Source organism: Brienomyrus brachyistius, chromosome 12 (genome assembly GCF_023856365.1).
Source record: "Brienomyrus brachyistius isolate T26 chromosome 12, BBRACH_0.4, whole genome shotgun sequence".
Classification (NCBI taxonomy): Eukaryota; Metazoa; Chordata; class Actinopteri; order Osteoglossiformes; family Mormyridae; genus Brienomyrus; species Brienomyrus brachyistius.
In genome coordinates, this window is record NC_064544.1 from 10,090,958 (window position 1) to 10,104,831 (window position 13,874).

The 13,874-nt window shown below is 47.2% G+C and overlaps 1 protein-coding gene across 2 annotated transcripts in view; it reads right to left on the reverse strand.

The window, feature by feature from the left end:
* Window positions 1-13,874, reverse strand: part of rap1gds1 (RAP1, GTP-GDP dissociation stimulator 1) — a 34,040-nt gene that overhangs the window by 19,144 nt on the left and 1,022 nt on the right. For both annotated transcript variants that reach the window (XM_048971529.1, XM_048971530.1), the window contains exons 2-4: window positions 8,610-8,723; window positions 6,210-6,332; window positions 1,779-1,904 (exon numbers count right to left, since the gene is read on the reverse strand). In XM_048971529.1, coding sequence (XP_048827486.1) covers window positions 1,779-1,904; window positions 6,210-6,332; window positions 8,610-8,723 — 363 coding nt within the window. The remainder of the gene's footprint in view (window positions 1-1,778; window positions 1,905-6,209; window positions 6,333-8,609; window positions 8,724-13,874) is intronic.

The following is a 13,874-nucleotide window of genomic DNA, read 5'->3' on the forward strand; positions in this document are numbered from 1 at the left end:
AGTTAATGACTGGAGCCAACAGCAGTATCCAGTGTGACCCACTATATTATGTTATATATATTAACTGTACTTATTAAATCAATAATTGAGGTTCTACAAATAATAAAATGGTATTCAAAAATAAAAACAATCAAAAACACACGATAAGCATAAAACAAAATTTACCTAAACACTCCCAACTGTTGCATAACATTTTGCAACAGTTAGAAATATTGTCACTTTCTATGTAAAATAAGACATTGTTCCATGATAAATAGCACCGCAGAGGTTCAGTATACAGGTAATAGAGGTAGATACATCAGGTCCAGAAAGTAAAAAAATCCAGATATACTCAACTGGTTGGGCTTGGTCCAGATTTTTACTTTCTGGACCTGAATTATCCTGAACTGGTGGGTAAGCAATTCTGCTGCTTCCCGTGCTGAACTTCACAACAGGGACGAATCAAATATATACGCATTTATATTTATCTACCTATTTGACTTTTCTGTTGCATAGCTTGACAGGTGTCATCATCCACAATGATTCGGACACCTAGCAATATCAGTTTGACCTGTTTTAGGGAAGGACTTTGGGATAACTGCCACACTCAGGGTAACACTGCAAAATCTGCTCCTGGATACCAACTCAAAGACTCTTCAGTAAAGCGTCTTTTTACGAGCTCGGCTCCTCCGTATTTCCTCCATCTCACCACAGATAATGAGCAGGTCTGTGGAGAGCAGGTGGACTGCAGGATACCCACCAGCACCCAGCCTGTCCTCCTGGCCCACTTTGGCCCCGTAGACCTGACCACCTCCCGGCAGCATGTGACGGCGCCGTAATCCTTGCCTAGCGTGGGTAGACAGCTGTCAGGACCTGGGCTCCCGCCTCAGACAGCTGCGGTCCCGAAACGTTCACCCCCAGTGCCGTGGCGTGTGGCCAGCGGCTGCTGTTGCCACGGGAACGCTTTGACAGCTCGGGGCCAGACAGTAGTCCAGCTTCACCTATCCACACAGCCCGGCCGTGCGCTGGATTATCTCATCGGCGCTAAAGGGATTCCGGGCGCTAACGGTGCCCTTCAAACTGTACCGATTCACAGCAGCCTGCTTCTCTGTGGTCCTGTGGAGCTCAGCACCAGCAAGGTCTGCAGGGTCACCTCTGACGCCACTGTGGCTTCTCTGCCACTTTCTCTGCTCGCTTCCCTTGCCTGACCCACTCCTGTATCCACGACAACCCCTGCATTTTCACTCATTTATTCAACTGGAAATTTACCGGCACCAAAAACCGATTGCCACAGGGTCACTCGCCCACATCCCTGACCCCAGCCCTACTCGCTTCCCGCCAGGTGCCCCCCTGCTGTCTGATTCCTCCCTGCTTCTTCAGCTTCTGATTTAAAAAAAAAATCCCCATCTGGCAGTGGGCAGAGTAACCCAACCACCCAAAAAACAATGTCCTTGGGGCAATACTCCATTTCATCAATTTATGGCAGGTCTTACACAAACCACGGATCAGCCTGAATCATCATTGGGCTTTTGTGTCGTATCATTACCTGTAATGAAAGCTAATAGTGGAACAAAGATATTTAACTATAGCCACTGATTACAAGTAGCTTCCTTAAATATACAAGAACGGATCCAGCTTCAAGGATTCAAAATGACCACCGTATGGTCATAAGTCAAGCTGCCTAACCACTCACAGCCATCAACAGCAAACCATCTGCTTACTGGCCTGGGGCCGTCGGTGGTTGTCATTATGTGGGGAGGGAGGCTTCAGGAAAGGGGGGTTCTGGGGGTGTCACTTACGGCTGTCATAGCAGATGTTGCCCAGGGCCCGGCCCGTCTGGAGCAGGACTTCCTGATCATTACAGTGCAGCAGCTCCACCAGTGGGGGCACCAGTCCAGCGTCCACACAGGGGCCCCGCATGAACTCTGTGGACAAATGTATTGGCAGCCGGCCCGTCAGAAAAAGAGAAAATCATCGTACTAATAAGAGAACATCGGTCAGACAGAGGACACAATAAGTGATACACAGAGAGGCTGGCCACCCGACCCACACTGGCGGCATGCAGAATAAGTAGGTGCTGCCGCAGTTTTATTTTATATCGACTGCGTCTCTCAGGATATTACACCCACTGAAAGCAAGTGAGAGAACCGCAGTTCAACAGAGGACGCATCAATCCAGAGAAAGCCAATACGAAACCTGCTTCTTCATAAATCAAGCTTTCAGCAATAAATGCTAATGCAGTGATACTGCTCGCAGTTGGATGCCTTTATTATAATCCCAGTTTGTTCTTAATACTTCAGGCGTGCATTAAAAAAAAAACATAAATGATCATATATTAACATTCCATAGGAACGTGGCTTTAAGAATGTACCATCGAAATTCTGGGATATAAAACTGATGGGCAGCTTTGTAAATTAACATTGATTTAGACCAGCTATTTACTTGGTTTAATTGTGGGCCAGTACCTAGCATCACTACATACCCTACCACTACTCTTATTCAAAATAGGCCAACTCAAATGCATTGTTCAACTTTCATTTAGTCCATAAACACAAATGCATGTGGCAGAATTTGCAGAAAACACCCAGAAAACATAATTGGCTGGGGTATGATTGATCCATTAATTATTCATCCCAGAACCTGATCGTTATCGAGTCAGAGCGTTTGCAAAATGGACTCGAAAAGCTGAGGCTGGTCCAGCCACCTGGCCAACTCCCCACTGCTTCTCCATTTTACACGGTGACTGGAATGGATTCCCACTTTTCCCCTTGATTTTCTGCCCGATACGGTCACTTTGCAATTGCAGAGCAGATCTGGCTGCTATCTGACCCCACCGAAAGCAGCAAGAACAGCAGAAATCAGGAAGAAAAAAAACATCTCTATGCGCTAATGTGCCATCAGCATCTCTCATAAGGGAACCTGCAACGCAGTTCTGCTCAGTGGGTGTGCAAATGAGTGAAGGTTAGCGGTATGTGACTCAGCAGATCAGGATCTCCGCTAGTGCTGGGCGGTATACCGGTTCATACCGAAAACCGTTTTTTATTATTGTTACGATATGAATTTTTCTGATACCACGATACCCGTTTAAATAGCCTACGCAAGTTCGGAAAGTGGCGCAGCTGGAAGCTGTTTAAGGGGTGACCTTGTTCACTGCTGCGCCACTAAAAATGTACCGTGAAAGATCAGAAACTGAAGATGCAGCTGATGTGGAGTTGGAATGAGTTGGATGGGGTTGTCAAAAATCGATTCTCAGATACTAATCGGTATTAAAAATTAGTATCTGATTAGATACTCATTTTCACCATTACTGATACCGACAGTGCCATGCACGCACGCACGCACGCTCATGATCGCGCAGGCCCTCCTCTCTCTCAATAGCCGCTGAATGGATTTGCGCTGGTTAACGCACTCATACCCAGCTAGCCGAACATGGCATATGCTGCAGCTGAAGGCACTTCGCAAGCCGATTTATTTTTAAAAAATATATATTTCACTAACATTTTTTTGTATTTTGCAGATGAGCATGGAAAGGCTAAGGATGTCGATAAGCCTCTATGCAAACAGTGCAACAAAGTTGTGGCGACGAAGTCAAGCAGCAGGTCAAACTTGCCGAAGCATCTTAAAGACCGACGTCCCGGGCTTTATGAGAAATTCCGCGAGGTCAGTCAAGCTCGCGTTCCAGCAACACTGAACTATTAAACTCACATCAAAAATGTTAACTTGGCTGGTGCACACCTTAACATTTATTTTATTTTATTTATCCTTTATTTTACCAGGAAAGTTCCATTGAGATACAATATTTCTTTTTCCAGGACAAAGAAGGCAACAAATAAGAAAAATAAGAAAAAAGTTTCATATACATACATACAGAGATGACTAATATAAACTAAAACATACAAAAACTCAAACTCTCCAAAAATACCTAGAATAAAATGTATCTATATAAAACTATGATACTGTTCTTTAAGTTCAGAATCAAGAGAATTTTAAACACATTCAGAAAAGGCAAGTCTAAAGTTCAATATAAAGTTCAATATATTGAACAATATAAAGTTCAATATATTTTGTAATAAATTCCACTAACTGATGAGCGGGTTCTGTATGTATTAATGCGGAATGTCAACTACATATATACCGAGACGATTTGCCCATTAAAGCCTTTGCTATTATAACCAGGGAATGAATTTTCCTTCTAAGAAAAGGAAATCTGCAAGCAGTTAGCCAACAAACACGTTAGCTGTCTGTTATCATTCAGGTAGCGGATATGCGCAATGGCTAATGATGAAATAATATAGTTAATATGGAAACAATACAAAAACATAAACCAAAAATTGTGTCCTGTAAAATGTGGTAAACGGCCAGTCATACTTCAAAAAAAAAATAAATAAATAAATAATTCTGTTGTATAATATGTAACCAATATAACTTTGAAAAATACCGTGATACAAATTTTTGGTCATACTGCCCAGCTCTAATCTGTGCCCACGACTGGAAGGTCACCGGTTCAAGTCCCGTGGTCACCAGAGAGACGTCATTGTTGGGCCTTTAACACCAAATGTTCCAGGGACTGGCTGTTCCATCACTTTGCTGTCCCCATCAGCCCTCCGTCCAGGTCCCCTGTTTAGTATGCTGCCCTCCACGGGTCTCATGAACCTCTCTATGTGTGGTCTGTAGTGTGCCTTTTGAAGGGGACAAACACTGACCAAGAGGCACCAAAGCATGCTTGACAGTGCCTTAAATGACACGGGCAGCCTGCCTTTGCTAGATGACGTCCTCCTCATGCTGCCTGACACACACACATTACGCTGCCTGGCAGCTGTGTCCAATTTATTGACGCTACAGCTGTCCAGTCACCAGTCTTAATCACCCAGCTTCACGCTTCTAAGACAATCACATCAAACATCTGTAAATATCCCCGGCTCACCAACATGACGCTCGATGCTTAGAGGCTGAGCTTTTCGTGTCTGTCTGCCAGCTTTCAGGTATCAGAACGTCCGCCCCACTTTCAGCCTGGTTAATGTCCCCACACGCAGGGCAAAAGCCATCGAAGCGGCCAGCTCTGGGCATTGAAACGGCACTGATCCCGGCTCAACCCGACCAGGCAGAACGCCAGCGGGAGACCGGATCAGAAGACCATGTATGTGTGCCGGAACGGCGAGTTAGCACAGACAGACGAGCCCCAGCTGTGTTCAGATGAGTTAAAAGACCACACTGCCCACAGCGCATGAAGAACTGCTTTAATGTTCGGCTGCTATCTGCCACAATCACAGCGAAATCCAGGCCACAGAGTCTCCCCCTCGTCCCCCGTGCGCGGTGTAGAAATTATATAAAAAAATTATAATTTTTATTATCAGCAGTACTGACTGATGGATGCTTTTACTGAACAAAGCTCACACAAATGACTATTTTTTACCCAATCTTACAGCCAGATATTTTACTGATGACAAAGTAACTGATTGTAACTACAGGTCAATATACTTCGCTCCATTCTCACTTTTCATTTATTTAGCAGACTCTTTTATCTAAAGTGACACATATTTTTAGGGAAAGCAGAATCAGCCGCTCCCTGGAGCAACTGGGGGTTAAGGGCCTTGCTCAGAGCCTAATGGTGACATCACTCAGCCAACCCTGGGATTTGAACCGATGACCTTCCTATACTTAAAATAAATAAATAAATAAATAACTAATGTGGGGATCAACAGTTTCATTTCCTCTCCTTGAACACAGAGATGATTATTAAGTCACAAATGTAACATTCCTTTAAGTTTTGCCATCTTCTCAGGTAAATACCAGGGTGTCTCGCCTACGCTTGAAGCCGCCTGTAGGGGGCACCATCGTCATGACGGTACATGCGATGGCGCAGCCTCGACACATTTCTTTATGCGCTACAGACAGAGGGAGCTAGTCTGCCACAATCAGTGAGTGGTGGCCACTATAGCTCTCACCCTCTCACCCTGTGCCGTCTGTGTGCAAAGCCCCTTCCTATCTGGCGTCAGAAAAGCTCGAGGGGGCCACATCAACTCTTCACCAAAATGGCAGACGTGAAGAGAGCAAAAAAAATACGAGGGAAATGCAGACGTGCAATGGATCTCGAGATAAGCCTGTGTTGCCATGTGACCTGACCCACAGCCAGACGAACGAGCCCAGCTTACGGAGGGCTCACATCCACCATCAAACTTCACACTGTATGGTGCACCACAAAGCACTATATCCATGAACCCAAGACCTACCGTTTTTCGCCATCTCGGCTATGACATTGGCGACTTTCGGGGCACAGGGACATGTGGGTTCCAGCAGGGGGGGCAGTAGAGGGAGCATCCCCATCTCCTGAATCTTCTCGCTGGTCTCCACATCTGCGGAGTGGGGAACAGGCCTTCGGTGATTCCGTGGGCGTATATAAGAGCATGTGTACCACGTCACATCCAAGATGCATTTGTTCATGCACGCATGTAGGGCAAGGAGAGGAAGGAAATGAGTTAAACATGGCTGGAAGCTCACAACCGTAAAGAAACAAACCCATTTTCCAACCACAGAACCCCCATATCAAAAAAACTACAACAGATTCACGGCTACATACACAGGAATGGCCTGTTAGACACACACACACACACACATACACACACACAGACACACACCTCCCAGCATCAATCTGCAAAATCCAGCTCAGAGATCCCGGGCTCGGTGAGTAAAGCCATTTGCTCTTCGCGATAATGCCGATCTTCAAGCCTATTTTCTTTCCCATCCATCCTCAGTGCTGACACTGGGATCCAGAGGGAATCCTCATGTGCCACTGGGAGGGGATTTATCGGCATGCGTGCGATCAGCCATCGGGGACGCCCATCAGCCCGCGAAAAGCCCACCGCTATCTGCCCATCTCGATCTCGGCCCAGAGGCCGCTCAGCATCAGGTGTCACACTCTAAGCGGGTGCATTCGTTCGTTAGCATATTTTACAGCTTTAAATGTTACCATCTATACGACTATTTCTACATTTAAATAGCTAGCTAATTCACTGAAAAAATCCTAAAATCAAAAAGTTTGGCACCTTTATAAACGGTGCCAGCAACACAGAACCTCGAAGGACCAGAAAGCATAACATCTCAGCCAGCAGCCTGACGATGATGTCACCCCCCCCCCCCCCCCCCCCCCGACGAGGCGGGGGATGGCAGCACAGGCGGGAACGCGGTCGGCGGCTCCGCGCCGTTTGGCCAGGAACCGACCTCATGTACCACCCTGCCTGTCAGAGCCGCCAGGACCATCCCGAAGCAGTCCTCCCGGGTCCCAGCGGGTCCTGGCACGTCCTTCTGCCACTCGGGAAAAGGGATGGCGGGGGAGGGCCTCTCCTCACTCTAAGCAGGCGTCACAGCCGTTTGTGAGCTCGGCGTACACAGACCCGTGTTCCTGCTTAGGTCTGGACACGAACCGAGATTCCAGACAAATCAGGGGCTATTACAATCACCCCAGCGGTACCATCTGCACTAACACCCATTCTCAGAACTCCTCAAGGTGCAGATATATGGAAACCGCCCCCCACAAAGCGCTCTTCTGGCCTGGCACAGAAATTATTTCACTAACGCAGGTTCCCAAAACAGATCACACAACCCATCATCGTTTTCAGTCGTATTTTAGTAAACACATTTTTAATCAAACTGCTCCACGTGCCGCGTTGCCCTCTAAAGAAAAGCTAAAGAGACCACTGCTGTATGTGGCAGGAGCTGACGGACACTGCGGCCAATAACAGGCCGCAATGAAGCGAAGCTGCTGTAGATTTAACCAATAGCTAATGATCTTACAGGAAGAGCAGTTCATGATTAATATGATATTAATATTTGGCTAGAGAAAGAGTGATATTTTCCTTTTTCCAGCGATGGGGAGACGGGGGGGGGGGGGGGGTTGTATCTGGAGAGGCTGTGGCCTCTGGTGACCTGTTTGAATGAGAATTTACAAGGATTGGCACGAAATTAATTCAAGAAGAAGTTGTTGACGTAAAACTCAATTCTACTGCAGCCACTAATCTAAGCCGGACAAGCTAATTTCCTAATGGTACGGCATTAAATAAATAAGAGGAGTTAAGCTGTATATCACGTAGAAATGTGGGAGTATTATGGGCTAAATGTCACCTAGCGATATTTCCATAATAAAGCACAGTTAATCCCAATGAAGCTCTTCAGACTAAACAAACAGTAAATGCAGCACTACCATAGTGAACACTGGGGCGGGGCTCTGTAATCACCATTATCTAATCACTAATCACTGTTATTTATGATGATACTGTATTTACAGTTTACATACCGTGGCTTGTCACCCTGACTTCACTATTGATTTCATTGAGCCGTACGGTTTTTCTTCCCGTACAGTTCAGTGTAATTTCCGATGGGGGTGTTCCATTACCATAAATGGCTCCCTATCTAACACTAAGCAGCCAAGAAATACTTCACTAATGAATGCTTAGCATTTTAAAACATTATGCAAAGGAAGAAGCAGGGAGGTAGAGGAACTGCGCAGAGAAAGCCTTGGTATTGCACGCCTCCCAAATGCACGGTGCACAGAAGCCGGGCGGACAGAATCTTCCGGACTCTCGCGGGTGGGGGTTGCACCACAGCCCCGGTGGACAGCCAGGGGTCACACTTACTGTTGTGAGCCAGTGCTTTCAGCAGGCAGTCCAGGCAGCCTTCCACGCTCTCGCCGGCGCCGTTGGACGAAGACGCCAGCTTCAGTTGCTTGAGGGCTTGGCACAGGTTATCCGCTGTGGAGGTACAAAGAGGAGACTGATAAGTCGAAGGGTCAGAGGTCAGAGGCAAAGGGATGTAAACACAGAGAGGAGGCTGAACAGCTACATGATGAATGACAGTGGGTGTAGAAAGACAAACGAGACTATATAGCCCTGCAAGTTGTACAGACGCACAGTGAAATTCACAGAATTTCAATAATTCAAGTGGCTATCAAGGAGTATGTTACCTGGGTAAAAACCAGGGGTTTGTATCACAAAGCAGGACTTCTAGTTTAACCGGATAATTTGTCGGATTTAAGATCCCCCAATTTAAATGAACTTCTTCTTTATTCCCTTACATCTCACCCAGACTACCTTAAATCCGACGAGTTATCCAGCCAAGCAAGAAATCCTGCTTTGGCATACAGGCCTCAGTAATATCAAAACTAGTACAAAGAATATTCACTCATTATATTTTACTCTGAGGCATACACTTAAATGACATAATAAATTAGAAAACTAACTGCAGTGAATCATTTCTACAGGTCATAAGTAACTATACCTGAGGGGGGAGGGGGCTAATTAATTTCTGGCTCAGTCTTAGCCTGTTTGGGAAAAACACTGAAATATCACTGGGAATAATACTGTTAAAAATAGAGGGACTGCAGAGCAAACAGCAATTAACACCCGGCCAACGTTCCCTTGACCCTGGGGCCGTTGGGCCCCGTGGTGATGGCAGCTGGTGGTCAGAGCAAACCCGAGGACACAACAAGACGCCCCAGCACCGGGACAGCTCTGAGCTCCAGCAGAACGCATTAATGAAAGCTTGGAACGGGGAGACAAGACCGGCTCCTTCAACAGCGACGTGCAAATAACACGGCCAGGGTGAAGTGAGCAGCAGGGAGGAGATCGAAACGAGTCCTGCAGACTCTTCAAGGAATAAATCCCACCCCACAGGATGATGGCCTTGCCATAGACACTCAACCCCCCTGCAGGGCTGGCCTCCGCCGCCACCCCATGAACCCCAGGAGCGTAACCAAGCGAGCGACATCGTCGCTGTCTAGCCACGTCTGCTGCCAGACGGACGGAACGGCCACCGGCAGTAAATAGCCACGCATATATCCATCATCCATCCATCTATTAGCAGGAAGGCAGGTTCGTTTGTTCAGAGCGGCACAGAACATTCCGGAAAAGAGCAGGATATCCACGTCACATCTGGGGTAATCAGGAGACATACCGCCACCTGGATGGCGTGTCCTAGGACTGGGGAAAGGAAATGGAACCCGACCGGAACATGGGGACAGCGAGCCTGAATTGAGTCGGAACTGGATTCACTGACACACACCATGGAAACAGGAGACATAAAAGCAGCATCCAGCTACTGTAATGTATCTAATAGCAGACATCTTAAAAACTACAATTATCCCGAGACGGGGGTGGGAGGGACGATCACTGTCACCCGTTTGATTAGAGCGTGTAGAAATACAGATAAAGGCCACATTCTGTCCCCCATGTGCTCTGCTTCAGTCATTTATAATTCTGGCGTCCATATCAATCAGGGCAAAAAGAGGAGTGAGCTACATGAGCAGCTTCGCAGCATTTACATTATGCTGGCATATTTCGGGAAACGGGCCTGTGAGTAGCGGCATGCTGTTACACCGAACTCTGGGCCGCAACTCAGCTTATATGCGAGGGGGGGGTCTAGTCACTCACCCGAAAGCAGGCCGTCTCATTCCACCCATTTGATGCTGAGCAGCTGCCTGCGGCTGACTAACCGTTTAGTCACCTGACCCAGAAGGTTACCCCATTACACACAAACCATCGCAGCAAAAAAGAATTTTTAAAAATCCCAGTTCCCCCAATAAGCTGACGCTGGTGCATGTCTCACAGAACAACCGTGAATAGGAGCGTGATTCCCGGATCAGAACCATTTCCTGGGGCGGGGGGGCTATGCTTGTGAATAAAGAGAAAATTAACTTTAAAAGCTACCCCATGCCTCAACCTACTTAAAAGACACCCCCCAACTCCCAGGTAATCAGAGAAAGGGAATGAGAGATGAGTAATATGCTATACTTCTATTACACAAGGCATTACTCTGACAGACTACATATGGAACCAGCCCGATAGAACTTTCTAGAACAGAGAAAGTGCTGCTTCATTTCACGCATGCAGTGACCCCCTCCTACCAACCCCAATTTAAGCCTAAAACTATAAATGTAACATCGCACGCAGTCATCATATGACCCATTTACCAAATAAGCTCATTCTAATTAACAGCCCTGTTGAAATATCTATAACGACTCACCAGTTAAGACTAATGACCGGACTGGGTGAGGGTCCTGGGGGCTGTAAGTTTCGGCCAATCCCGTTGGGCTGTGTGAGGTCATGAGACGCAGGATTGGATCAGTGGCAGAAGGTGGCGGACGCAGAGCGGTCGTGCAGGACAGGACCACCACCACCGTAAAAGAAGGCCTCAGAATGAGCGCGCTCAGCCACTCCTTACAAGGTGTCGGCAAAGCCAGGCAGAGCCTGGCGTCTGTCTGTTTGTTCTAACCGCCCCTCACACCCCCACCCCACGAGACCCCGCGAGTTTCCTCCAAACAAAAGAATGCCACTTGCCGCGGGTACACACCCACGGGCGGCTCATCCCAAAGGCGACAGCTGGTGCCTCTGGCCTGCAGTGCCGTTCTGCTCCATGCTACCCGGGGGTTCGGCGAGGCCCTCTGACGGCATGCAATGAATCACGGCAGACACCGAGGCGCGGGTCTGTGCGTGCGCGTGTCTTTGTGTGTAAGACAGAGGTTGCCGAATCTGCAAACATATTCCTTAAAAGTACATCAACGCATGACCCAGACACACGGGGCCACCAAACAAACCCTGTCATTGATGAGTTCTCAGCTCTCCAGGAACCGTGCCGTATGTCCCTGACATATGACAGCTAGCGGACTGACCGCTTGTTCTCCGGTTTCCAAGTCCAACTACTTCACCTGTAATCATGGCTTCTACGTGACCTCTGACCCCGCCCTGCGAGTTCTCTCGGCGTGGCGGGTGGCAGATGCGTCACGCGGCTGCAGATTCCATGTGTGAACATGTGTGAAGAAACACAAGTTCCTACATCCAGACATGCTCATGGAGCACAACGAGGAACCGCAGAACATACAGGAGAGCACGCAGACTGCGGAAGAGCAAGACCTTGCATGAAGGCTGTTCAGGACTATATAGAAAAGGCCCTGAAATATTCATGCTCGCCACAGCACGCAGTCCAGGCCCCGGCAAGCCATGGCAGCTGACATCTGAAGCAGGCGGCAGGAAAGGGGGGGTGAGGGGGGAGCTGCCATGAAACCTGCTATCCTCCTGAAAAAGCTCCCAGACCCTAAGCTGCTCATGAACACACAGTGCGCCAAAATGAAGCTGACCTGCAGCCGGAACAGGCACAAATCTTCAACCAGGAGAAGCTTTTTAAATACCAACCAACATCATCGTTTTCTTCACGGAGGTCAACCTCAGGGAAACGCCAAGTGTGATCTGATGCCTTAATCACAGGGCCAACTGCTGTCTCACTGGGTGAGAGGGTGCAGTGCAACTTGAAATATTCCCCTATCTACCCATTCCAGCATAGACAGTGAGGAGGAGAATGAATCCCTTGGGGGTGCATGACAACTCATCTCATCCAGTCAGTACAGGCTTTACTCTCAGGAGACAAAAACTATAACCACATCATTTATATTACAGCTTGACATATGTACCAGTAAGTGAATCTGACGACTTCACCATCCGATCAGGATGTAATATAAATGCCTAATGGCTAAAAAATACAGTGCCACCCAAAGCCAAGACAAGATAATTGCAGCTACTCCACTGCTCTGGGCTGGTTTGCCTAATGCCTTGAACAGAGGACTATTCACCCTTCCAAGTTCAAGCCAATCTCTGTTTTTTGCAACTTCATCTCCCATTCATTCCGCCCACCAGTGGATGGAATCAAGAGTCAAGCTAGGGGGGGGTCTGGGATTTTAGGCCAAAATGATGACAGAGCAGGGGACAGAGCTGTCTGGAACTTCAGCATGGTAAAAAGCTGCCCACGTTTTGGAAGATCACACTAGTGATACAGCAAAAATCAGAAATTTACAAGACGCCCCTTCAAAATGAGTCATTATTTAACAGATCCCGCATTCCTGCAATCTGAAGATAATTACTAAGCTTAAAAGTAAATACATCCATGGACATATGCAGGGTGGTGGTCTCCTTTTGCGCTTCTGTTCCTTCAGACAGAGAAATTACCCATGCCTTAGGGTTACTGTAAGCCATGCTTCCAAAGCCCTGTGAAATTCAAGCTTAAAATGGCTTTATTCTGTCACAGACACAAGGCAGCTCTCAGAGAGGTGCCACCATTCAGGCAGGGAAACTAAAGCGAAAGCCATCTCATCCATAGGCGGAGGTCTTTTAAACGAGCGTCTGTAGATGAAGACGAGGCGAGAGAGCCTGACGGCACATCCCGAGCTCTGACACAGACAGCAAGAGACGATGCAGGATCATCCTGGACATTCTTTGAATGCTATGGGGTCTTAGAGGATTTTATAGGGGCTGATTTGATAACTGAGCCCACTGCTGTCTGGACACCCAATGTCACTCATTACTTCAGTTATGGTGGCCCTATTTTAAAAGATACCCATTCAGTGACATTTTTCCCCATACTGTTGTCTATGCAAACAGAGAAGAGAGTCCTGGACTGTAAGCGCGTGTGTGTACAGGGTGTGCGACTTGTCCGACCTCCTTTCTAGAAATGCCCTGCCTTTCTTCAACTGCCTGGTGGTCGCCATGTGCGACATTATCTTGCTATGGCAAGCCTTCTCCGGTTGACACAAGACTAGGGAGTTCACCTCCTAGTCACCAAGCATGTGCCAATGCCAGTCAAAGGCTCCAGTGAGCACCATACTCTGACACCACCTAGCAAAATCATACCACTTTGGGTAAAAAATAAAAATAAATAAAAACTAAGGCATTTTTAGAAACATCAAACAATGCATTAGTCATTCAGGTTGAATACACCAAGTATACACATGTTCTGCGTGTTAAAAAGATCAGTGCTATCATCACTATGCAAATAAATATATTATAATTCATCCCATTATCTACCTATAAGGTGTTATATGAAGTTAACTGGTCAATTAATAACGGCTGATGTCAGTT